A 26,198-nucleotide genomic window follows, 5' to 3' on the forward strand; every position below is an offset into this window, starting at 1 on the left:
GTCGTCCCACAAAATTACATTTTAATGACAAGTCCTTTACAGTGGCGTATATAGTAAATTACTTCAATGAAGAGGGCTGACACCCTGGGTGGTTTATTAGGTATAAAATACTCTCCAAAATAAGGGCTCAATAATCTTTGTGAAATTGTTCAGCTTTAAGACCTCATAAATGTATTCTTATTTAAAACAAGCTACTGGATGTAACTTTAATGTTTGTCTTTCAAAACTTCGAGTTGGGGGTGGGGTCTTGAGCCCTCCCTTATGTCAAAAGGCTAGTATACAGTACACAGTATAATAAGAATAGCCATAAAAACAACACTTTTGGTCAACAGTACAAGTCACATAACAGATAAAACTAATACATAAAAGGCCTTATTGTATGTCTATACTACACTATAGTATTTCATCAACACTATAAAAGGCTTTTTGTTCTACCATTTCATTACGCTGTTCTTGAAGTTTTTACAGGTAGCAAGCATCTTTTTCAGTCATAGGCAGTTTGTTACACCTGTGAATGTCGACATTACCAGTATGGTGAGAGTGAGATTATGGATGTCACTGCTCCTACAAGGGTTGGCAAGGTCATACCTGCTGAAGATTTGAGAACTAAGCACATACTGCCTAAACACAGAGTACTCTTAGTCTATGAAAAATTGCTTTGCAATCTTCAAAATACCCATTGATCTGATATCCCAACAGCCCCATTTTGAAATCTTCGCACCCCATCCACTCCAGCAGTGTTCCTACATTATGAGACTACATTACAAGACTGAAAGGGAGCGTTAATAGACAACTGTTATTAAGATGAAAAGTGACTGATGTATATTTCTTAATGTAGATGTCCACCCATTCACATACTTTCTACAGATAATTCTGAAGTTTCTTGCAGTCGTTCAGGGAGGATACGTTTGTACAAAATTTTAATAGTCTGAAAGCAACTGATAATTGACATTCATATGATTGACAAATAATACAAAATAAATAGAAAAGCAACATGTAGCCTTGTGAGAACTTTACCTTTCAAGAGACAACATTCTGGTTTTTCAAGTATGAATTGACCCATTTCAGAAGTTGACCAGTGATTCTGTATCCTTACAATTTGGATAAGAGTAATACCATGATTGACACTACAAAAGGTTTTCTGAGTCTAAACATATGTTTTCAATTTAAAATCCTTTTGATGCAATTAATATTAAAAACATTTTGTAGAGCAAGATTAGTGACAGTCAATCTGCTGGTGGAATGAAAGACAATTGTCAAAGATGGATCAAGAATCTTGATTTGATCAAGAATGAGATTTTGAAGGAAGGACTTTTAGAGCAATTGTACAATTTGAAATTAAAAGTATATTTTATAGTAGGCTTTTCAAAATACAAGATTTGATCTTCAGACAGCTCCACAAATAAATGCTTACATATTTTACAAATAATAAATAAATATTAACATAACACAAGGTATATTATGTAAATGATTTGGAAATAGGTTTATCCAGTATGACATATTCAAATAAGAGTTAAAGTTTAATGTTTATAAATTGAAATGAGAGTAGAATCATAGTTGAGATGGGCCCATCATCTTATTCATGACTTTTTTAGCTTATTGATGTAAAATGTTTCCCAAGCATTCAGTGTGTTGTATTTGTAATGTCTTTTAGTAATCATAGATTTTTATTTGTGATTGTAATATTATAAGAGCTCTTAGTAATAAATGAAGGTGTTTATATGACTCTAAATTTATTCAACGTGGTGAAAATAACAAATTTATAGGTGAGCACAGGACTCTTTTTTTTTCTCTGACATCTTTCTAATACTAAATGTTGGGATGGTTAAGAGAAAGAAGTAACACTTAACATCTTGCATCTTGTACCATAATATACAGGATTTCAAACTATACTACAGGTCATTAATGTGAAGAAACACAAAAAGAAACTACCTTCCAAGCATAGCTCATTTTATTGAACATATTAAATATATTATAAAAATCATTTAACAAAATATTGTATACAATTCCTGCATAAGTCTTTTCCTGATTTATGGAATAACAAAAAATGTAGGCTAAGTACAAATAGAAATCTTTAAAAATGAAATATGAACATGCAAAAATTGATGAGCCGAAACGAACAAGTTGAGAATAATCACGCTGCCAACATCAGCTGAAGTTCTCCTTTGTTGTATAAGGCTTGAACATCTGTGCCACCTCCAACAAACTTTCCTTTCACAAAGACACGAGGCACCTAAAAATAAAATATTGTGTTTTATAAATAAACTTTGTAACCAAATATTGATTAAAATTGTTATTTTAAAGATTACCTAATTTTTCTTTAATCTACTTAGTTTGGTCTAACATATTATTACTTCAGTTTGACTAAGATTATATTCAATTTTTAAATATGACACAATTTCATATCAGTTTGTCTACAAAATCTTTTTACTTAAGATCACCAAATTGGTTTCCTGTTACCACAATTTACATTCCGAATAATGTGTATATTAAAATAACAAATTCACCATGTTGTAGTAGGCCTGCAATAAATAAATTTGGAAGAAGTTTGAAATGATTGGTTTCAGACTGTAAAAATAGTCAGTGTGATGACCGACTCAGATATTGTATCAGCAGCTTGTTCTTCAATGGTAACGGAGGATAGTGAAAAGATTCATATAACGAATAACCAGAAGACATCATGACTCAGTCTGTTGCAACAGCGCAGATAGACCAGCTGGTTTATTTTGAGTGACAGTCTTACACTTTATTAGGGGATATGATGACCTTGAAACTCCGCATGGTTGTATTTACCTGACGTTGAGTACCAAAGTTAAACATTAAACTGATTATTTTTTACAAAGCAGTACATGACATTTTATTATAGGCTATTTGTTTTCTCTACAATTAATTAATTTCTTAAAGTAAAATAATGAATTGTCTTTCTTTTATTGTTTTATTTGTAACAAATACATTCCTTATTACCTATAAGCAACCTCAGACCTGATTTTATTGACCTGTTTTCTATTAGGTAAATAAGACAGTAACATTTTAAATTGTATATACCACAGCTATACAGATTATTTTTGAAATAATTCACAATTAATACAATAAAATGCATCATTTAAATCTTCAAAGAGAGAGTAAAGTAGGAAAAGCATGCTTAATTTTACAAAATTTGAAGAATATTCCTCTTTCTCTTGACAAACATCAAGTTGAAATACAATGGAATAATCCGTATGAAAATATTTATCTAGAAGAAGAGGATCAGCCTCTCAATTTATTAATGTTAACCTGTTCTTGTACCTTATCAAAACTCTATGAAACCTAGATTTTGTCTCTTTATTCAATGAAACTTTTACTTAAATGTAGTGTGTTGCAGATTACAAACTTTTCAATAATTTGTAAAACTATTGCAGTAGAGAACAAAAACCAATTAATTGTGCAATAGTTTTAAATTTAATTTCAAAAGATTAAAATTATTGATAACATTTTTAATCTTCTTAGACAAAACTTTAAAAACTTGGACAAAATTTCGTTAAATTCCTTTTACAACTTCATTATACAATGTGTGGCTACAAAATAACCAGCTTAGTATTGGTGGAGCCACAGAATGAACGCAATAAGGCTGAATATGACATGGCCAGTCATAGGACTCCCCCTCCCACCCGTAAACGTGTTTCATCTGGCTCCTGTACTTATTCTGTCCGTAGTACCAGTTATATGCCAGTAGTTAACCTTTTGTATCTGCATTGGAAAAATGTTGAGTATACAAAAAGCAGTGTGTGACCATCAAATTTCTTTTCAAACTTGAAAAATCTCCAGTGTACTAAGTGAACAATAGTAATGTTACTTCAAGTGTATGTTGACGACACAAGCATTGGCAGACCATCGTCATCAAAAACTGATGCTTACATTGAAGAGATTGATAAATTTGTTCAACAAGATCGTCGGTTAAGTATCAGACCAATGTGTGAGCTAACAGGAATCAACAAGGAAAGTTTTACGCAGATAAAACTAAACAATTTGTGGAAAAACAAGTCATGGATCCTTCACCAGGACAATGCTCCAGCTCATAAGCTTTGTCAGTGAAAAAGTATTTAGTCAAACACAACATCCCCGTGTTACATCATCCACCCTACTTGGTCCACTGTGACTTTTTTTGTTGCTTAAAGTCAAATCAGTTTTGAAAGGAATGAGATTTAAGACTGTTGAGGCACTAAAAGAAAAGCAATGAGTCATGCACAGAGTTAGGGAAAATAATCTGCATTGCTACGTACAGTGGAAATCCCCATGGAGCAGTCTAGGAGGGGAGTACATCAAATTGTAAATATCTATAAGCAAAATTTGTTTTAAGCCTCAGCCCGGTTATTTTATAACCACACCTCATATTGCTTTTATTGCACGATTTCTTAAGAAACCCATGTAGGGCTTTTAAATCAAAGATTATTTTGGAAAAAATAATATAACTGTTCTTTTAAATACAGCATTTTACTGATTAATGGTTTGGCTGACAATTAAACAAATATAAAAACTTTAGCTTCAAACTTGTCTGTTTGCTATTTTTTGTCGGTTATATGTTTTAAAACCAAATGCTTCAATTATAATTATAATAACAAGTACATCGTCTTGAACAACTCGCTTGACATAATTTGCATACTCACACTTCGGGCTCCAGTTAACTCCCCAAGAACATCTTGCATCTCTGAACCGTCTTCTCTCTGGTCCAGTTCAATCAGCGTGTACTTGTGCTTCAAGTTGTTGAAGACCTACCATCAAAGAACTATGTTACTATGGACGAATTTGTGGAAATGGAAAATACTATGTATTCAAACCACCTATTGTGGATGTACAATCTACTGGATGACACATTCAACCCTTTGATACATTACAACATACCCAGTATACACCTTGATTTTCTTTTGCAAGTATCAACTAGACAACAAAGTAGTTCCACATTTCTCTGATATGCGTATAACACCTTTTTGCAAGTTGATACACCAAAAGAAAATTGGACGTAAACAAAAACAATACCAAACACCATGAGATTATAATGATTAAACTTTTAGAAATGGAACATGATATTGGCAAAAATTAAATGTGAGGAAGAAATTAAACAAGCAAACTAAATTTGACTATTTATCAATCATTCCAAAACCCCACACAGTCCTCAATAAAGGTATAAAAATGCTTCGTGAAATACAAATTACTAGTTTTATAAAAGAAAGTAGCTAGTTACTATTAAACAATATTCCTGGTGACCCAAATAAAAAGCGTGAAAGATCAACATAACAAAATGTTATGTCATTCCCATGAAATGTTTTTAACACTACAAAAATAATTCTGTATCAAAATGTATTGTTGTTCAAAAGTCCAATAAGACTACTTTTTCAGGGCATAAATTAAACCTTTATAACAATTATTTCCTAACACACTAGATTACACTAACAAAAATTTGTATAAGCAAATTTAAATGTGGCAGTAGTTTTTTAATCTTCCAGGTGGTCACTTTATAATTTTTTTGTTTGCCTACCTTGTACATTGTGTATAGTAGGCTTCATAAAAATTATTATGGTTGATTTAATTTAAAAACTGGATCCCCTCTCTAAAATGAAGGAGCAAAAACACAGTTTGTCTAAAATAACTATTTTGTACACAATTTAGCATACTTTTAGAACATATTATTTTAAACGACTTTCTAGTCGTATGTTAAATTTTCTTGCACATTTACCAGTAGGCTTATCTAAATTTTTAATCAACCTATTGAGATTCATATTATTAAGGTTCCATTTAACTGAATAGTATGTAAACATTGTTCAATAACTTTCTTAATCAAATTCTTTATCTTATTGCTATTAGATTTCTTTTGTTCATTATTAAATTGAATATAGATAAAAATGTACTTGACTTTCATAATTTCAATGAAGAATGCAGATAAGATAAACATGTGAGTCTGACATTTAAATATATCTCGAGGCACCTAGGGAGAAATATGCACTGGGGAGTTCATTTTTACAACGAAATACGTCATGTATGGAGTTCATATGATTTTTAGAATGATTTCTGTAATTATTGGAATCAGGCCTGTTTAAAGATATAAAATTATGTATCTAACCATAGAGACCTAGTATTATCATTATCTAATAAACTCTTGTATCTGAAATGTGTGCTTTTAAAAATAGTAAGCAATTTCAAAATGATAATTTAATAATAAAGAAATACGAAAGTATCATCACTGGCTACTAACAGTTATAAATGGAAAATATCATAATTAAAGCATTTTTCTGCAGGTTTTCCCAATATATTTTTTTACTCAAATTTTATGTATAAATTAATTTTTTATTATGTATATACATATTGGAAAATAATCAACCACAATTATTAATGTTTGTATTGTAATACCTATGAAATAAAATGTCATAGACCAAATTATTTTCAACCACTTCTAAAAAGCATTCTTCAAGAAGTAAGTTACATTTGAGAGAATTAAATAAGAGGATCATAAAATATGTGAATTTAAGAGTATTGTATTGTAAAATAAAATACAAAGGACATTGCATTTATGGTTGTGAGTTGAGTGAAGAAACTAAACTGCATATATAGAAGAAAAGCAATTAAAACATTATTTTGGGGTATAGAGGTTTCTCCTATTGTAGCATTACATCAGGAAACTACTGGCCATACACAAACCATCAAGTTAAAATGAAACATTCCTATAATCTCTTGTGCAACTGAAATAATTTTTCTTTGATTAGATGTACCTGACAGTTTGTCATTTCTGGTAGAGATAATTCTGACACAGTCATCTGTTGTATACTACATCCTGCTGTAATAAATTGAAATGTTAGAAGAGCAGCTAATATAGACTGAACCAATAGTGGGGGTGAACTTGAGGGTGATGAAATAATATTGTTTTGGTTATTCTTGTAGATTAATTAGCTGCTTCATATTTTTGTGTATTCCTCCATTAGTTTCTTCACTTACTTCAATGCTGTGATTATGATATTGATTTTAATACAGAAGAGTTGAGTATTTATTATCTTTTACTGTTTAAGTAGAAGTGTTATAAGTAAATAAGAAAACAGAGGCCAGATATACATGTTGGTTATTGCGCAACTTCCTCACATTACCTCTACTGTAGGCAATCTTAGTCAAACCAATAATCAGTCTTAGTCAAACCAATACATCAGTCTTAGTCAAACTACACAAACAGGAAAATACAAGATGATCGATGCTACTGCCAAGTATGATATGTTTTCTGCCAGTAACAGGATGCAGCACTGCTGAGGTGTATAGAAAAACTCTGTGAGTAATGTTAGTCTATTGGAATGCTGTCAAAAATTTAAATAGAGGCATATCAAGATCCATGACAAATGTGGGTAAGAACACAAGTTTGTCACTATATTACTGTAGATCTCATTAAACAATTAATCGCATGATCCAAGACAAACAAAAAGAAAAGTTTATATACAATGTTCGGAAATTTGAAGGTTTTCTCTATAAACAAATGTATGAAACTTTACGTAACCTTCATAGAGCAATCTTTTCTGATATAGTTCTGATTCTAGATAATACACAGTTGCATTATGCCAGCATGATTAAAGACCTCAAAAAATTAAAATAGAGATTTTTGACAATCCACCATACAGACCAGACCTGGCAACTCTTGATAAAGCATAGTTAGGTAGGCAATATACATGCTATCAACGAAGAGTGGCAGACAGATCTAACCTTGCTGATGTCAAATGTATTTGAAAACTTGGGTCAATATAATAAAAAGAACATTTTAATCATTTTTGCAACTAATTACAGTAGAACCCCTCATATCCGGTCACAACGGGACCGAGCCCCTGGCCGGATAAACCAACCTATTATAAAAACAATAATTTATACCTAATAATAATATGTAATTAATAAATATAGTCAAAAGTAGTGCTTAAGTCTCTTTTGGGATTATTTTTTATAAAAATACACAAGTTTGTAAAACGAATAAAAAATTTATTGTATAAGAAAAAGTGGTTAAATAATTAACATAAAAATACAGTACATTGTGAATTCAGATAACATAAATTAATGTTAAATAAAGATGGAGATATAAAAATTACTCACAATAAATTTGTTTTGAAGATTATATTAGGCCTTATAATAGTCCGTAATTTTCTGCTGAACTTTGTTATCCATTTTTTTTTGAAGGCATAGTCTCTCCACTTTTTGAATAACATAACGTCAACAGCTGTTGAGAGGTCCTGTTGCTCTATGTAGGCTAGTGATGTCTGAAGTGCATTTCTCGCCTCCTCATGGCTTATTTTATCTTCTTCCCAAGTGTCATCATCTGATTTTTCTGCTCCTTCATTTTCATACTCTTGTACACCACTCTGCACGATTTGTTCATCACTTAGATATTCGTTTTCCAAATCATCATCACCAGTTACCCATTCCTGAACATCTTGATTTAAGATTTCTTCACCGCCAGTTAATGCTAACTTCGTCAGGTCATTTATAAGTTCTGCATTACAATTCTTTTGCTGTTCATCTGCTACCTGGATCAAATCTTCATTGACTGTGCCATTGACCAATTTCTCAATATCTGGCCAGGCCTTCCACCAAGACTTGACAAATGTTGTACTGGGGATTTCATCATATGATTCGGCAGTCATGTAGATAACATCCTTTATGTTAATTTGCTTCAGAGCCGAGACGAGATCCACACCGTCAGTGTCCATTTTTCCTAAAATCTCAAGACAGAAGTTTGCGCCGATATCGTCTTTTCATACATTCGATTACACCCTGGTCCATGGGTTGGATAAGACTTGTGAGATTGGCAGGTAGAAAAAGCAATTTTATTCTTAGATTGACATTCGCGGCAGTGTTGCAATCCTGGGGGTTGATCCCACGAATTATGAATTTTGTATGTGTATGAATGTGTGCCTGCGTGCAACTGTATGGAAAGTCGAGTGAATGGATTTAGTTTTTAAGATAAATACCGTAAAAAATTGGTATTATTGACTATTGCAATACAATGTAATATATATTGTCAACGCAATAAAATATATTCTATTCTATATTCTATTCTATTCTATTCTTGGAGCATCTTCACACTCTAGTTCATGGGGATGGGTTCCAGCGTTATCAAGCACTAAAATAGCTTTTTCTGGCAACTTATGCTCCTTTAAGAATTTCTTGACTTTAGGAATGAATTCGTTTACGAACCAGTCAATAAAGATGTATGAGTCCATCCACGCTGATTTCTGGGCACGATAAACCACAGGAAGAGAAGAAATATTAATGTGTTTGAAGGGTCTGGGTTTCTTGGATTTACCGATGACCAAAAGTGGGAGTCCACTCCCCAGATGCATTTGAATACAGGGCAACTGTTATACACTCTTTGTTTAGTTTAAACCCTGAAGCTGAACTTGGAATCCCCAACAGAGAATGTCTTTTGTGGCAACCGTTTGAAATTCAGCCCGGTCTTGTCGATGTTATATACCTGATCTGGGGCAAGCTTCTCTTGTTGTATCATCTTTTCCAGTTTGACCACAAATTCACTCGCCGATGGTGCATCTGCTGACATTTTCTCGCCGCAAATATTTACAAATGTAACTCCATGTCTTTTTTTCCAGCGGTCTAGCCAGCCATTACTGGCTACAAACTCAGTGTTTACTCCCAATTTTGTATGTAAAATCATAGCCTTCTCTTTTAAAACTGGTCCTTACATGCCAGTTTGTAGAATATAATGTAGAATATAATCTACAGTATTATTAATAGGAGTGCCCTTTCTTCTCTCTTGTAAAAACCAAAGCCACAAAGTGTCATCAACCATCTCATTGGAAGGTTTTCTCAAATACCGCCGTTCGGATAAAACCTTTTCACTCTCTATTTGTGTACAATAGTCCGGCAAAGTTTTTCGATTACGACGCCAGTCATTAACTGTGCTCTTTTCTACGTTCACTACATATTTTGGCCACAGATTCGCCTTTATCAATGCGTTCGATCGCGTAAAGTTTTTGTTCCACTGTCACCGCGTTATTTTTTCGTTTTCATGCACTCATTTTTCCTTTTTCAATACTGTACATAAAAACGACACTGCAACACAATACACAACACTTGACGAAACAAAACAATTGTACTGTACTGTACTAACCGCACTGGAAATAATCAACGAACAGTTTAGAGGTTAAATTTACTAGCTCAACTGAGGACAACACAGCTACTGAAAAGTAAACACAGGAGAATGTAAACAAACAGATACACCAAGATAACACACGAGTCGTGGGAGACTAGTGCGTGCAACTGCGCGTCTGTAAGCCGTGGGAAATAAATTTCGATATTGGCTTCCGGGAAGTGGCCGGATAAACCGAGGTGCGGTAAAACCGAGGTCGGATATGAGGGGTTCTACTGTATGTAGAAAATTATGTTAAGACATTTAGTAATAAAATCTCTTACTGCGTAAATCTGTTTTTTTTTTTTTATAGTCCATCAAAGGCAAAGCAATAACAGTTCTTGTAATTTTATTTTGTTAAAATATCCAATTTTTCTTAGATATAACAAGCTATTCTTGAACAGAAGAAGCGGACTAGCGGGTATAACAGATTATACATACTTCTTTAGCCATTTTGCAGTATGGGCAGTAGGTCTTGGAGAAGATGACCACTGTGTCACTTGAGATGGTAGCCTTGACGAACTCTGCGGCAGCACTGTTCATGTTGATAGCTTTGCTGGCACCTGTACCCATCACACTGACACTGACGGTTATACAGTTTTGGTGGTTACATACTTTTACTTTATTATATATGGGGCAGTTTTTCAGTAGTAACTTACTAAAGTTCTGCAAAAGATAAGAATATACTGTTTTAGTAATTTGTCTCAATGGCAGTGGGACATATTTTTAATAATATTAGAAAGAGCATTGGATTAAAGTTTCCTTATTAACTGTAACATCAAAAATTGATAAGAACTAAAATGTAATAATGAAAATAATTTGCTAAGAAATGTTATTAGAAGACCATTTTATTAGCAAAACCTTTATATCATAAGCCCAATTTTTTTCAATTATTGCTATATGTATAATTTGTTTGTAGTAGACTAAATATATTTAATATAAATCACTAAAATATGTAACATAACGTGTAAAAACACAAACTATAATGTTTAAATGAACAGTAAAAAAACAATGGCACTATAGTAAAAATATTATAACATTAAACCTTTATATTTTTGAACAAGTTAATTGCTAGTTTTTATGTATGTAGCAACCAAAAAATCAACTAGCTAGGTGGGTCAAAATCTTTAAAAGATTTATAAATCATTACACATGTTTTAGCCCACATTTCTTGAACATTTCTTTTGTGTAACTGAAATTTTTTAGTCAGATAGGAAAAAAACTTGCAGACATTATTTTTGGTACACCTATCAAAATATTGTTTAAGATAGATTTTGATTATTGTGTGGACAAAAAAAGACAACATTTTGATAAAAACAATACAAATATATATTTTGAGGCGAAACCGTCTGAGGACATTTTACAGTGAAATCCACCATTGTCATTACTTCTGAACAAGCTATAATCTCATGAATTTAGTAATCAACTAGTCAGGCATTTTATCATCTACTATAACTGATACAATTGTATAGCTCCTGGAGCAAAACTTAAATCATAGATTTTATATTAAAGCTTTCGTTTTGACACCTTTACCACGTGGTTATTACTTGGTGACTACAAAGGCTGTTCAGACATCTACCACAGTTAACATTAATTAGTCTACAATGAATATTTTAATTAGTTGTTATATATGCAAACATTTACTCATTTATTTAAATATGTAAATTTTAGAGTTATTTATGATATTTTAAGAGTTGTTAGAGTTTAAATACTATTTAAGTTAGGTAAAGGATGGAACTAAATATTGAACCTTAAAAAACACTATAACTAAAATTGGGTTTTTTAAAACTCTTCTTAAATCATACATTTTGAGCATGCTTTAAAATTGTTAACCATACATGCAATAATATAATACACATTAAAAATCTGCAATGGTTATTTTAGTCATAAGAATAAAACCATAATGACACTACTCAAAATACACAATAGAATTATTATAATCATAAACATTAAATATTGTGAGCAAAATGTCAGAGCGGTCAAAAGAGAACAAAAACAATATAAGAACTCATAGTATGTAGGATAGAGAAGAGAAATCATGATCATGAGAAGAGAGACACAAATAAGTACAATATTATTTACTACAGTACATGAAAAGGCAAATATATTCTTTTTAATGCTTTCACTATAGACTCTTACATACTCAAAAACACACTCACACAAAGTGCTTTACCACTAATTGTGAACTCTAATAATAAGTTGTATCATAATAAAAAGTTGCAATGATAATTATAAGTCTTATATAAAAAGCAACACACAAATACTTTGTAATCAATCAGGCATTTAAATACATGGCAATACCAAGATGACTGTACACAATAGAGCACTGTTAGCTTACAACACATTATCCATAACAACTCATTTAGCAACTCACCAATCACCAGAATTATCAGTAAAAAAATTGCATATAATTTCATCTGATTATCAAATTAATCACTTCCACCTAAAAAAGTTACAACACGCACTTTATCCTCAGCAAAATACAAATTAACAATGATCTTGGTAAGCTTAACACAAGGAAACATATTCAGTCCCAACCACATACTACACCACATTAATATATATATATATAGAATCGTTCAATAATAACAATCGAACAAGTGTAGGCCGCTTATTAAAGTCTTCCCATGACCATAGCCATATTGAGAATTTTAGCAACAACAGCCCATACTTTTCATAGTAGATGTTTAATTGTACCTTCATATTTTTAATAAAATTAAAGCAATAGGAATATTGTAGTTTTAATAATGCTGTAGAAAAGAGATTACACAATGCATGTGTGGTGAGAGCTATGGGATTTCTCCATTTCAAAGCAACCAATAAAAACATAACTGAATTATTACTTTTTCTAAATATAAAAACAGTTGAACTGTACTTTACTTGGCTGCATCATAATAAGCGTCCTACACTTGAGTACCAATAATATTGAATCATCAATATTCATGAGTAAAGAATCCTCGCTACAACTACTTATACTAAATTAAGTTATATTTTAAATTGTAATATAAAAGTAATAATGTTATGGTGAATAAAATACAATATAGGATATGTATTTATAAAGTATAACAAAGAAAACAGTATAACATTTACTTACTTTTTACTATTTTTAAGGATAAACATGTCTGACACAAATAAAACATACATACCACTGCACTTGCTTCCATTACAGATCGGCAGTATTATTAGTACCAGTAATAGGTACTTCAGTGGTAACTTATTACTGGGATAAGTTACTGTTGTTTGAGTTACGGATGGGCTGAATAATTATTTCTCAAAGCAATATTTTAGTTTTGGGTTACTCAGTAGCCAGTAACACCCTAGGCCATTTTGTGTAAGCAATGATGCATACATTAACAATGGAAATATTAGGGTACATTATGCAATGTTATTATGCAATATAAGTAGGTTTAGATTAAGTTATTGTAAATATGTTACTAGCAATACCAAAGTTAAACATAACCCTTATAAGCGCTTACGTGATTTGAGCCTGCATTTGGGTACTATCTTGAGGAAAATTTTTCTTTTAATATTATATTATAATGAAGCTATAGTTTAATATGTCAAAGAAATATAAGCATTTTAGATTATATAAATTAATACAACTTCATACTAATTTTGGGCAGTTACAATTACTTCAAATGGTAAACAAACATGTCTGAGAGCATTTAAATGGTTATAATTGGTGATTCCATATGATCGATCACTCGAATGTTGGACACTTATAATACTGCAGCCCTTTAATTTGAAAAACCCATCACGTAATTTGACATTTTGGTTTTGGTAGTTTAAATTAAATTATTGTGGTGGCGACTGGTTATTATACTAAAGTCATGCTTATCCATAAAAGCTCTAATGAAACCCAACCCTATTGTTATGAATGATGCTTCTGAGTGAGTATATTATGGATATGCTACCACTAAATAGTTGACTTTTCATTATATAATAAAATGTTGACTATCTGAATAAAAATGACACAAATAAATTTTACTCTATTTATATAAATAATATTATTTTTTTAAATAATTAAACCTAATTTAAATTTGGAACATCTGCTTGCCTTACAGAAATAATGAGTTCAAGACTTATCCTATTACCTAACCTATCATTTGGAGACTTAAAATTGTAAGCTACGAACTTACCTTTCAGATTAATTCCCAGCACTAACTGACAATTTACTGTCTCAAATGCCACAATATATTTACGAATGATACATGCCGATATTTTTGTAAATTGTGCAATACGGGCGAACAAAGCAAGCCCTACAACCTTGTACTTGTTTTGTTTCAGGTAGGAGGGGAGCGGGATAGGTGGTCTTTGATAGTGTTTTTTTAATATTTATTCACTTCTTTAGAACATGTAGCTAGCTAATCACTATATCTGACCAAAGGCCAATGAAAGTTTAAATACTCAGCACATACGTGTTCACATTTAACGGTAGTAACGTTTCCCTAAGCAAAAATGCAAAGCTCATAACTTTTAATTGGTTATATACAAAATAAAAAAAATACCAGCTGGTTTCTTGTCGTCTGCTACGCAACAGCCTGCTTATTTTGTTGTGTTGTGAATTGATGTGAATGTTGTAATTATATGCTTTGGAAGTGACGTAAATTGTTGTTGGTAAATCTTTCTAATATTGTAGAAAATTGAGCTGAGAATAAAGTTTATTCTATAACAGAAATATCGTATAAAATGTTTGCTTCTAGGTTAATCCTAAGGAAACTACCTATACAGTAAGTTATAATTTCAGCTTTCTTGTTGGTTACTTGAAAATAGAATTAGAATGATTAAAAATCAAGGTATCAATCTATTTATAATACTAAATACTTAGGTTTTATATCACAAGAATTCTTTGTACAATTGTATCAATATAGACCCTAACCATGATATGAGAAGAAATAGACAGACTTCAGTAGCCTAGATGACTCTAGATAATAATAAATGAATTCCGAGAATAGTCAGGCTGTGTCCTAACGTGTCTAAGAGCTTGACTGGGTAGGGTACGATAAGCGGACCCGGTTTTTTATATCGAAATTGGCAAACAATATTACTTCCTCATATATTAGTTCCTCATACCGATATAATCAATCGATACTGATTAATTATTTTGAACAAATAACTTAAATAATCTATATCAACAGCTGTAAACACTTTCAAATAATACACGTTAAGTAATATTTCAATTTTACATATAAATAACATTTGATTATTAAAAATGGCAGTCAATTTTAGAAAACTACACAACATTGCTTTGAAAAATGATGACATGTTTTACGTGGCTTCAACATGTTGGACTCGTACAGAAAAATCCATTATGTGAAATTTGTGGGAATGAAACAACTGTAACTGTGAGAGTAGCAAATATGGTAGTCTTCAGTTTTTATAATTTTGCTTATAATAAGTTAATTTGTTTCATCATTGTAAATATTAAATCCATATTTTAATTTAAAACATGTGGTTGTTATTGAGGACTATAGATACTTTTATATTGATTGATAGTCTAGGATTTGAGATGCGAATATTAGGTATCAATGATTACATTCTTCGATATAAAAAACCGGGTCCGCTTATCGTACCCTACCCGTTTGAATTGTTTTGTTGACAGTGGAAACTAATATTCTAGCACCCTTAAGTCATATTCATCCTAGTTCATATTTTATACTAATTTAAAACATATGATTGTTATTGAGGACTATAGATACTTTTATATTGATTGATAGTCTAGGATTTGAGATGCGAATATAGGTATTGATGATTACATTCTTCGATATAAAAAAACGGGTCTGCTTATCGTACCCTACCCACTTAAATTACTAGCCTAACAATTATTTGAAATTTAGTTTTTATTCATAGTAGTCGATTGTTGGAGAGGACATTCGTATTAACACACTCTAGATTTTGGTTTCGCTTATAAGTAGACTACCTTCTCATAGAATGTTTTTCATTCTTCACCATTGGCATGAGCTGGTCTGTGTTGATGGCCATAGGCGTAAGTCAGCTTGTTTAAGTACGAGGTCCTTTTACAAAATATTAAAACATTTTGGGGCTTTCAGCAACTTAATTCTTTTTGTTTTTTTTTCTCTATATTAAGAAACCCTATCTAACACTTCATCTGTGAGCCAGCGGCTTAAAGATGACTTCATGCTGCTTGTAAGGACAAATAATCCAGCAGTCACCCATCTAAGCAGCAGCCAGCTCAGTGTTGCTTGTTTGTTATCACTGGATTATCACTGAACCACTTATGCAAACACTATTGACAATGTTTTCCATATTTAAATATGTTTCTCATATTGAGTTTATAAAGACACAAAAACATGAGTACAATTTTGGAAAATCAAGTTATTTGTAGATAACTGACTATAACAATCTTTATCTCCACATTAAAGTCTGCCACCAATCTGTTTGCGGTTCTCAGTTTGCATGTATCGTAATTGGATGTACTCATGACATTTAAATCAGTTATGTACGAATAAGTTTGTATAATTTTTTTATTTTCAAGCATTTGTGATTAGACCCTATACTACAGCTTAGAAGTTTTATAATAACTCAATAACTCGTTTATTCAACCAAAGTAACACAATTACATGCATTGGTCATGTCAGATAACTTCTTACAACTGATTACAATCATCAATAAAATAACTAAAACGACTTGAACTCTTAAGATATTAAAAAACTACCAGGTTGTCCAATTAGCCGTCAGTCAGGAATTCACGGACACTGTAAAAACATTTATCAAGGAGAAATAACTTAAGCCTTTTTCTAAATTTTAAAAGGTTTGACTCTGTCTTGAGGTGCATAAGAAGTTTGTTAAACAGATTAATTGCATTGTAACGGAGATTTTTTTGGAAGAAAGCTGTGTGATGTGCAGGGACCTTAAGGTTTGAGAAATTCTTAAATTATACTAAAGGTTACGAGGAATTTTGAAATATTCATTGTATTGAGTTAGAAAAGATAAAGTTTCGTAAATATAAAGACATGGAAAAGTATTCCAAAATATTGGAAGGCTTAAAAATTGGTTTACAAGATTGACGCCTGTTAATTGAAAGGATTACTCTGATTGCTCTTTTTTGTAGACGGAACAGAAACAGTATCCTTTTGTTCTCACAGCCCCATATGGGCAGAGCGTAGACGAGATGCGGGTAAATGAGTCCATACACAGACAGACAGACAGAGTTATTTGAAATTTTATTGCTGCGAAAACCTGCTGTGCGTATCATCTCATCTGCAGGCTTCTTAGATCACTGCAAGCCCTTGTTCAACCGACTTAAGATCTTAACGGTTTTTAGCCAGTATGTTGTTGCCAGCTTGTTACATGTCAAGGAAAACCTTGCAGCCTTCAGAACTAGGGGTGAAGCTCAGGATGCCTACAGGCTGAGGAACAGCTCACAACTAAATACAGTCTCCTGTAGGCTAAGCAAGACAAGATATTGTTTCCCCGCATTAGCAGTAAGAATGTACAACTGCCTCCCTCAACATCTTAAAGCTCTTGAGAGCAGGGACTTTGAATGCAGGCTTAGGAAGTGGTCCCTGGCCAACCCTCTCTACTCAATCAAAGATTTTTTCGAGATCGCGAGCAACATAGCCTAGCCTTGCCGCCACTTGCATTTGTAAATAGTGTAAATAGTAAAATTTAGTTAGTTATTTATTTTATTGTGACGCTTTCAATCCAGCAACGCTGGTCAATGAAGAAGACATCAGGTATCATAATATGCAGAAAGAAGAACATCAGAGTTAGATGATTTTGTTACGGTGCTAATGGCAAATATTCCTGAGCTCACTTTGTTGGATACATTTTCAATATGGTTGTGAAATTTTAACTTGTCGTCCAAGGTCAGTCCAAGAAATGTCGTGTTGTTAATCGGGTGGATAGGAATTTCATCTAGATAGAAACTAAAATTAGGAGCGGATTTTTCAGAAATGTGAAAGTTTAGAAACTGGGTTTTAAATGAATTAATTGTGAGCAGGTTACTATCAAACCATTGTACTAAACCGTTGGCTTCAACAAAAGTCAGTTGTTTCCACAGTGGGGCTGAACAGCAAAAGAGATGTGTCATCGGCGTAGAGGACGGCCCTAGCCGACAGTATCTGCAGGAAGATCGTTGATAAAGATCAGGAAAAGAGTAGGACCGAGTATGGAGGCCTGGGGCACACCACTCGATTTAGGAAGTTCGCTCGAATTATACTGCCACAGAAATTCACACTCATCAACTGCCAATACCCTTACACATTGCCTCCTTCCCTTCAAATAAGACTTGAACCAATCTAATGCCAAGCCTCTTATCCCATTACTACTCATTTTTTTAAGTAGGAGATTGTGATTGACGGAATCGAATGCCTTGCTCAAATAAAAAAATAGGCCTGTGGAGTAGTTTCTATCATCAAGAGTGCAGACGATATCATCTGTAAGAGCGAAAATTGTGCTGGTTGTAGATCTATTTTTTACAAACCTATGTTGATTTTTACAAATTATTTCATGTTTTTCCAAAAATGTAGATAGACGGAGTGAAACTATTTTTTCAAAGACCTTAGAAATAGCTGTCAAAATTGAGATAGGGCGATAATTTTCGTGGTCTTTTTTGTCACCTTTCTTGTATATTGGTCTAACTATTGCAATTTTTAAAGCATTTGGAAAACATCCTGAAGCGAATGAGAAATTGATGAGGTAGCTGATAGGTTCGTTCTGCTAATAGGTCTGCTATATCTTTTAACATTCTAACTGATATTTCATCTGTACCGGCAGAGTTTTTATTTTTTAGATTTGTAATGACATTAATTACTTCTTTACTTGATGTTGGATATAGGAAAAATGAAGCTTTAGGCTGTTCTGCTAAATTTGCGTTTGAAGATAATTATTTATAGGTATTGCATTGTATTCATTGGCATTAACAAAGTAAAAATTTGATTTATTGGCAATGTGCAAAGGATCATAAGTCACTTCACCATCAGTGTCTCTAATACACAACTCTTTGGAGTCTTTTCCCTTCATAGGCCTTCTATTGTTTATTATTTGCCAAATGAATTTTGATTTACAATCGGATGACTCAATTTTACGTAACATTTCACTAGACTTTTCTCCCTTTATAGCTTCACAGTACTTGTACTTTAACTGTCTGTAGTATTCTCGTAAAAAGTGTGTACATTCCAAATCCTTTGTTCGTTGGTAGAGGTCATGAGCTGAGTCTGGTTATCTTAGCTTTCTTCTTTGCAGTCTTTTTTGTAAATTCAGGAAAGGATAAGTTGAAATAGTATTCCATTTCATACATTTTAAATCAGGAATGTCTTTAAGGGGAGAAGTTTCAATAATATTCTGTGCATGGTGGCCTGATAAAGCGGTTGTTATAACAGAGTTATTTGCCTTAACATCATTTATAAAAATGGGGTCTATTAATGTTCTGGAACCCAAGACTTCTCTGGTGTAAGATTTTATAATGTTTTTCAGGTTGAAAGACATCATCAAAGAAAGGAATTTTTGACATTTGAAAGAGTTTTTCCTGAGGTCTATATTAAAGTCTCCCATTACAACAGTCAAAGTATGTCTATGTACATATTTGTTTAAGCAGTCTGATATAGTTTGAAAAAACTCAGAGAGAAGTTCAGTCATCTGTTGGAGGTCTGTAGCCTGCAATTATCAGCAGGTTGCCAATTCCACTGAAACTGCAGCTAGTTCACAAACTCTTTCTAGCACCTCACATTCCAGTGCTTGACATTTTATGTTAGGTCGGCTCCAAATGCCAACTCCCCACCCCTTCTCATATGAAACCTGTAGAAGGCAGCCTGATTCACATAGTTTTCTAAACAAAGGTTCTGAAAATGAGTATCTTTAAGAAAGTGCTCACTAAAACATATAAAATCAAGGCTCTCCTCATCTAGAAAAATTTCGGCTTTATTAAGTTTATTGAAAAGGCCTCTTATTTTCTGATGAGCCAACTGAGTTTTGTTGCCACTTACCATACTCATGAGATAGTGTGACCAAGGGACTCCGTGAGGTTTCTGGGCTGTACCTAAAAAATTTTTATTGTGGAAAGTACAATTGTGATGGAATACTTTAGGTGGTATACTGGGAGGGGTCTTAGGTACATTTTCTCATTTATTATCATCCGCTTTTGACATGACAGATATCTATCTCTCTTGTTACAAAAAGTTAATGTTTATTTTTTCATCTTTTAATAGATTTTTAACAAGGAAATAAGCTGCTAAATTTTAACATGATAAGCTGTGTATGGAATATAAAGAGGCCTCTCCATATTGAGGCTTTCTGTTAAATCTCTCTATTAATTGATGGATAAGTCCATTCTTTACAAACCATCTTCTCAATTCAATTCATGCATTTTTAATAGATAATTCTAAACCTAATAAAATGTTTTAAATTATCAGCACATTTGTATCATCAGTGTTAAGTAAAAGGTTATTTGTTACTTCTGAAGGGAGTTTATCGACACAATTTTAAAACAACAATAGGCCCAAGATTGATCTTTATGGGACAAAAAGAAATCTTAGACTAAGAATAGGTAAAACTATAAGTGGCATTTTAATGTTGAAGGCATTCTTTTGTACTTCCACAAAATTTTGTGAAGGACTAGTTTTATGAAAGTCACTGGATGTTTGTGGACATTTTCCATAATTTATTGATTTTTAAAATCAGTAATAATAAGTTTTGGGATCATACGTCATGTTTTGAAAATTATGTTATGCAAACAATCCATAAAAGAATTAAAGTTTAAAAAAATTATTGAAATGGAATTTCTAAAAATGGAGTGTTTTATTCCAACTTGTTTTCCAGAGCCTATGAAGCCTTCACTCAAGCTTGCTTTGGTCGTCCAAACAATGCAGTTCAAAAGGGCGCTGTATTCAACGTTTTTCAATCGGTTTCACGAAATATGTTTATTCAAACCCAAGATACGCCAAATCCAAACAGCCTCAAATTTTTACCTGGTGTTAAGGTATGTATAATTCAAAAATAAAAGATCTTATGAACGGACTATATGTACATTAGGCTTCAATATAACATTTATATGTTTTTAGGGTAGGATGTTCCTTATTTTAGCTTTTTTGCTATCATTCCTCAAGGACTATAGATTTGTGCGAGGAATGCAACAACCAGAATAAGAGGGATTGTTATTACAGTATGAGATGGACAGTGCTAATCAAACATCCTCAATTCCAATTAGGGTTAGACGTGTAATATCTGACTCAGACTCGAACTTATGCTTTATATCATAACTTATGCTTTACGGTCACTAGCTGTTAATATGCTTCAATAGTAATCTCAATTAAAGATGAATATTAAATTTTTAAACTTTAATTTTTATAAATTAGTACTAAGACATTGTACCTTGAGTGCTAGTGTAAACCATATATAAATAAAGATAATTTTAATAAAACTATGATACAGTAAAATACATTATTAGTTCTATTATAATAAACTTTACCATTGAATATCTACGAATTCATTTGATTAAGAATATAATATTGTGTTATACAGTGTTTAAATATAATTTCTTGTGTCTATACTACCATATAAGTTATACACCAAATTAAATTGAGGTTTACGAATGATTTGAGCTGTGTTTATTACTCAAAGTAATGTTCAATCAAACCAACCAGTACTGTTGGCGTATAGGTGCTGGACCCAGGTCAGACCATAGATTTTCCCAATGGGACCGAAGCATTCTGTTCTCCCTTGGCCAAGCTCCTGTTTCGTATTGAGGGAGTGAAATCTGTCTTCTTTGGCCCCGACTTCATTACAATTACAAAAGTAAGTCACCAGAAGAGTGTAATGTTATATGTTTAAACTTGATATTAATATTATTATTTAGAGTTCATTTCTAAATGTAATAAGTACAATAGTGTCTCACACCCAATTAGTAATAAAACATATTATGTCAACTCAAAAGCAATTGTATAAAAGTTCTTAACTGAATACTGACAGTGTAACTACTATAACCAAAGTAGTTTTCTAAACATGTTTTATATTAGGGTATTGTGTTTTTTTCTGCAGGTAATGTGATACTTTTGAGAATAAATATATCTTACAAATTATATGTTTTTGTATGGAATGTCCAGGATTGGCTTAACCTTTATACTGTTTTTGGTGTAATATTACATTTTAGGGATTGTGTAAAAGTGTGCTACTGATATTATACATCAGTAGTATTATTATAGTCTAGTATTATACATAATATGTGCTAATATTATGCATCATTATATTGTTCCTGTTATATACTGTTTTGTGATCTAAGATTGTGCAAGAGCAATTTCTATGACAATCATTTGTTGCACAATTAGTTCTGACGTTTCTACTAGATATCAGCACTTCTTTGGTCCAATAGCAGATTGTCTTCGTTTGCAAAATAATGATAAAACACTGATAATGAAAATAACTCAGTGGAAGATGTATAAAAAATGAACAAAATTTTTTTTAAGTGACTAAACATAACTTTTTGCATAAAATAGTATATATCTAAACTGTGCAAACCTGTCTCTCTAAAAACAGCAAACAAATTTGCAAAACAACAATTTTAGGTACTATATATATATTTATTTATATATAATTTTTTTTTATTTATTAACTTGTATGCTTGTCGAACCCTATTACCCTATTTTAGTTTTTAAAACCTAAAAAAGAGAGCAAATAACAGTTCTCAATGTTTTGTTTTTTCTTTAATACATACAATAATTTCAATGTATTATCCTTAATATAATAACAATAATATCCTTAATAATTCTGTTATCTTTTCATATTATATATTCAGAACCTGAAGCCTTTATTCTTGAACATACAGTACAGAATTGATGTCAATAAACATAAAAATAATAAATGTACAAGAAACATATAATAACAACGTTTGATAGTTATTTAAACTAATGTAGTGAACCAGGAACTCATTCGTCATATAAATTGATCTCTCCACAAGCTATTATCGCAGCATTGCCTTCAGTTCCGTAGGAAGTAGATTGAAGAGCTTTTCCTCCGTATATGACTGTTTTGTTTTCAAACAGGGCAGTTCTTTAAGATTGAATAAAGAAGTTTGCTGAGTATCGTGTAAGCCATCCATGAAAATTTTTGTTTTATTGTAAGTCAAGCTGCAAGCAAGTGAAACAACATCAAGTATATACAGGGATGTAACAATCAGTATATTAAAATTCTTGTAAGTTTCTCCATAGCTGTCATATGGCAGTAAGGTAGGTATGATTCTCGGAGCTTTCTTCTGTAGAATATCGTCAGTAAAAAACTGTAAGGAGGCCCTGCTTCTGTGTCTCATATGTTTTGCTCAGCAATAACAAACTCAGTGTTGACTTATAACATTTTTGGCTTCAATATCATAAAATCAATAACTCACTAATAGCAATTTGTGGCAGAGGGCTGATTGAAACTGCATTATGCATATTAACAAAGGCCAGTTTCCCATGCAACTGTCATACCAAATACCAACCAACCTGTCTCACGAGACACATGTCTGAAGCAGAGTTGTCACATTGCACAACAGTCAAACATAGTGTACAGAAAGTAACTCCCATTTGAAAGCTAGATTGGTCTTAGTGAGATAAGATGTACCTAAAAACAAGACAAATCTATTATTGCATTTGAGACACCACCTTGGCTTAAACAAAGCGTGTCTAAATGTCCGACACATTTTACTGAACTTTCTGTCTAAACCATGAATTTATTAATGTATTGTTCAAACAAATACAGCTTCTATTTTTCAAATGTGTAGTTTATGATGTTTCTTGATCTTGTGATATAGTTAGATGAGGATGTGGACTGGAAATTGATGAAGCCAGAAATCTTTGCAACCATAATGGATTTCTTTGCCAGTGGATTGCCAATTTTAACAGATGCCCAGCCTTCTTCCGATACACGTGAGTACCATTCATTTAAATTAATTTTAATAATGGAATGACAATAAGTAAGTATATTGGGTTTAGATGTTGTGAAGTTTTAATTTTTACTCTATTTACTTTTGTATGTTAAAAGCCTTTCTGAACTGTGTGAACCTAGGAACAAGCTTGAAAGATCTTAATGGTAAAGTGAGATTTTTCTTTTATACTTGTATTTTTTTAATTAATTGGATGTCAAGGCTTTCACAATTTTTAACAGAAGATATAATTGTTAAAGGTGATTGTGGATACGTTGACAAATGTGTTTGATGTCTATTGACATCTTCTGCGCAATTCAAAGGGATGTATCTGTTAGTTTTGTTTTCTGTACAGTTATAACTTTGTAATTTACAATAATTATTTTACTATGTTCTCCAAGAATCCTCAAATACATTGGTTTCATAAGAATTAATAGGTTCTGTGTTAGAACAAAAGTGGTTTGTCATATACTGTATTTGTCAGCACGGGGTGATTGTATATATCCTTTCATGTCATTTTTAGTGTTTTCTACTTCAGTGGATTTTATTTTATCCCTTAGCTGATATATGGTTCTATTTTGATTTTCTATAATTTTATTTTTTTCTTTAGTAATTTATTTATCCTAACATTGATGTCAGTATTGTTTTCATGTATGTTCTAATGTCCTAATGTTGTTTGTTTGTGGCTTGAGAACAGCAAAATTTTAAGATGTGCGTTTCCAATAGTGATCTTTTTACATTACAAGAATCAACTGCACACTTACAGTCTGTTTACTATAGACAGTTAACTATATTTTGGATTTTGAATATTTAGCCATAAAACTGCATCCACACTGGGCAAACAATCACGACCATCATGTTTACCAACATAATACTGTTCGTTAAACTAAATATTTTTTGAAAAATATGTTTGCCAAACTTTTATTTAGATATTTGTTTGCTATGAATTCAGTGTTGTGGATGTTGTATGATGGGATTTACTTGCTTGTACTGTTGTTTCTACTGTAGATGTCAGGTATCAGCTATCAACGCATCATCAGTGGTGACAGAGGCAGTTAATAAGAAGACAATATGAACATATTGAAGAAGACTTCAGAGCAGACTTTACAATTTGTTACCATTTCTTCAAATCAACATGAATGTTGATTTTGAATTGCTGACAACATTATACGTTCTAAAATTTCAAAACAGAATACAAATTTCAAAAACAGACAATGTGTTCCCTCCTGATCCCTATTTTTATTCCTTATAACAATAATCTTATTACTTTCATAATCTTAAATGCTCCACCTTTGTTTGACATCTTTTTTGGACTGTATAGATGGGTCTTAGCTCATATTTTTCACTTAAAAAATGCTAAATGTTTTAACACGTCACTGCGGCAGACACATTAGTGAGATGTAGCCCCCAGACACAAGACAAGAACTCTCAGTATAGATCAGCAGTGAAGGTGTTAAACCCCACTGGGTTTTTTTTTCTTTTTGTCCATTCCTATACATGACTTTGTCACAGTATTTTTTTTTTCTCTCATCTGTATCTCTACCAAGTTATGAGAATGACACAGAATAGTTAGACCTCCATTGTTTTCATCTGTACTAATGTAGGTGAAAATGACATCAGCTTTAAACTCTTGACAACAGGTCTGTCAGATCATACAGCAAACGTCTGCAGCATCAACATGACAACAAAAGCCTTGCATTAATCCTTTAACTTGACATTTGGCCATCTTTAAACTTTCGACACCATTCACGCTAAATATTACAACTCATTATACTTTCTCAATAAACATGGCACATTCATGGTCATCATGGAGTGAGATCCGTAGTTGAAAAAAGAGGCCCTCGTAATTTACTACATAAAATTTATTTTGTATTATGTCTATATTTATAATGAGTATCAATAAACTTTAGTGTAACCAGGAATATATTTTTAAAAACCTCAGGAAATATGAGGGAACTTTATTGTTATTTAACTTTATTTTGGTAATCACTCTTCTAACATCAAACTATTCCGGTTCACACTCCATCAAAACATTGCTTACTTAATTAACTTCTTGAAATATGTGAGCTTCGCTTTAGAGAGCCGTCTTCATTCAAGAGACGTTAAACTGAAATCGGAAGACTTTGATATGACACCACACTAGGAGTTATGATACCATATAGTCTGTAAGCCTAAAAATTAAAATCACTCTTCTATCAAATACTT

The 26,198-nt window shown here is 32.1% G+C and overlaps 2 protein-coding genes across 8 annotated transcripts in view; one reads left to right on the forward strand and one right to left on the reverse strand.

Annotated features, from left to right (window-relative positions):
- Positions 1-1,929: 1,929 nt before the first annotated feature.
- LOC124362404 (glutaredoxin-C4-like) lies at positions 1,930-14,551 on the reverse strand. 6 transcript variants are annotated; one of them, XM_046816857.1, is made up of 5 exons: positions 14,278-14,551; positions 12,513-12,581; positions 10,580-10,701; positions 4,644-4,748; positions 1,930-2,233 (listed from the first exon to the last, which is right to left on the reverse strand). In XM_046816857.1, exons 2-5 carry the CDS (start codon positions 12,553-12,555, stop codon positions 2,135-2,137), a joined length of 369 nt encoding a protein of 122 aa, XP_046672813.1. In that variant the 5' UTR covers positions 12,556-12,581; positions 14,278-14,551; the 3' UTR covers positions 1,930-2,134. The 6 variants fall into 6 exon arrangements, with proteins under 6 accessions (XP_046672813.1, XP_046672817.1, XP_046672819.1 ...); XM_046816861.1 differs by having other exon boundaries at positions 10,580-10,804; XM_046816863.1 differs by lacking the exon at positions 12,513-12,581.
- A 122-nt stretch (positions 14,552-14,673) lies between these two features.
- Positions 14,674-26,198, forward strand: part of LOC124362403 (NFU1 iron-sulfur cluster scaffold homolog, mitochondrial-like) — a 32,069-nt gene continuing 20,544 nt past the window's right edge. For both annotated transcript variants that reach the window (XM_046816856.1, XM_046816855.1), the window contains exons 1-4: positions 14,674-14,868; positions 20,918-21,077; positions 21,758-21,892; positions 23,883-23,997. In XM_046816856.1, the coding sequence (XP_046672812.1) occupies positions 14,828-14,868; positions 20,918-21,077; positions 21,758-21,892; positions 23,883-23,997 (451 nt within the window). In that variant the 5' untranslated portion in view covers positions 14,674-14,827. The remainder of the gene's footprint in view (positions 14,869-20,917; positions 21,078-21,757; positions 21,893-23,882; positions 23,998-26,198) is intronic.

This window comes from Homalodisca vitripennis, chromosome 5 (genome assembly GCF_021130785.1).
Source record: "Homalodisca vitripennis isolate AUS2020 chromosome 5, UT_GWSS_2.1, whole genome shotgun sequence".
In the NCBI taxonomy this organism is placed as follows: Eukaryota; Metazoa; Arthropoda; class Insecta; order Hemiptera; family Cicadellidae; genus Homalodisca; species Homalodisca vitripennis.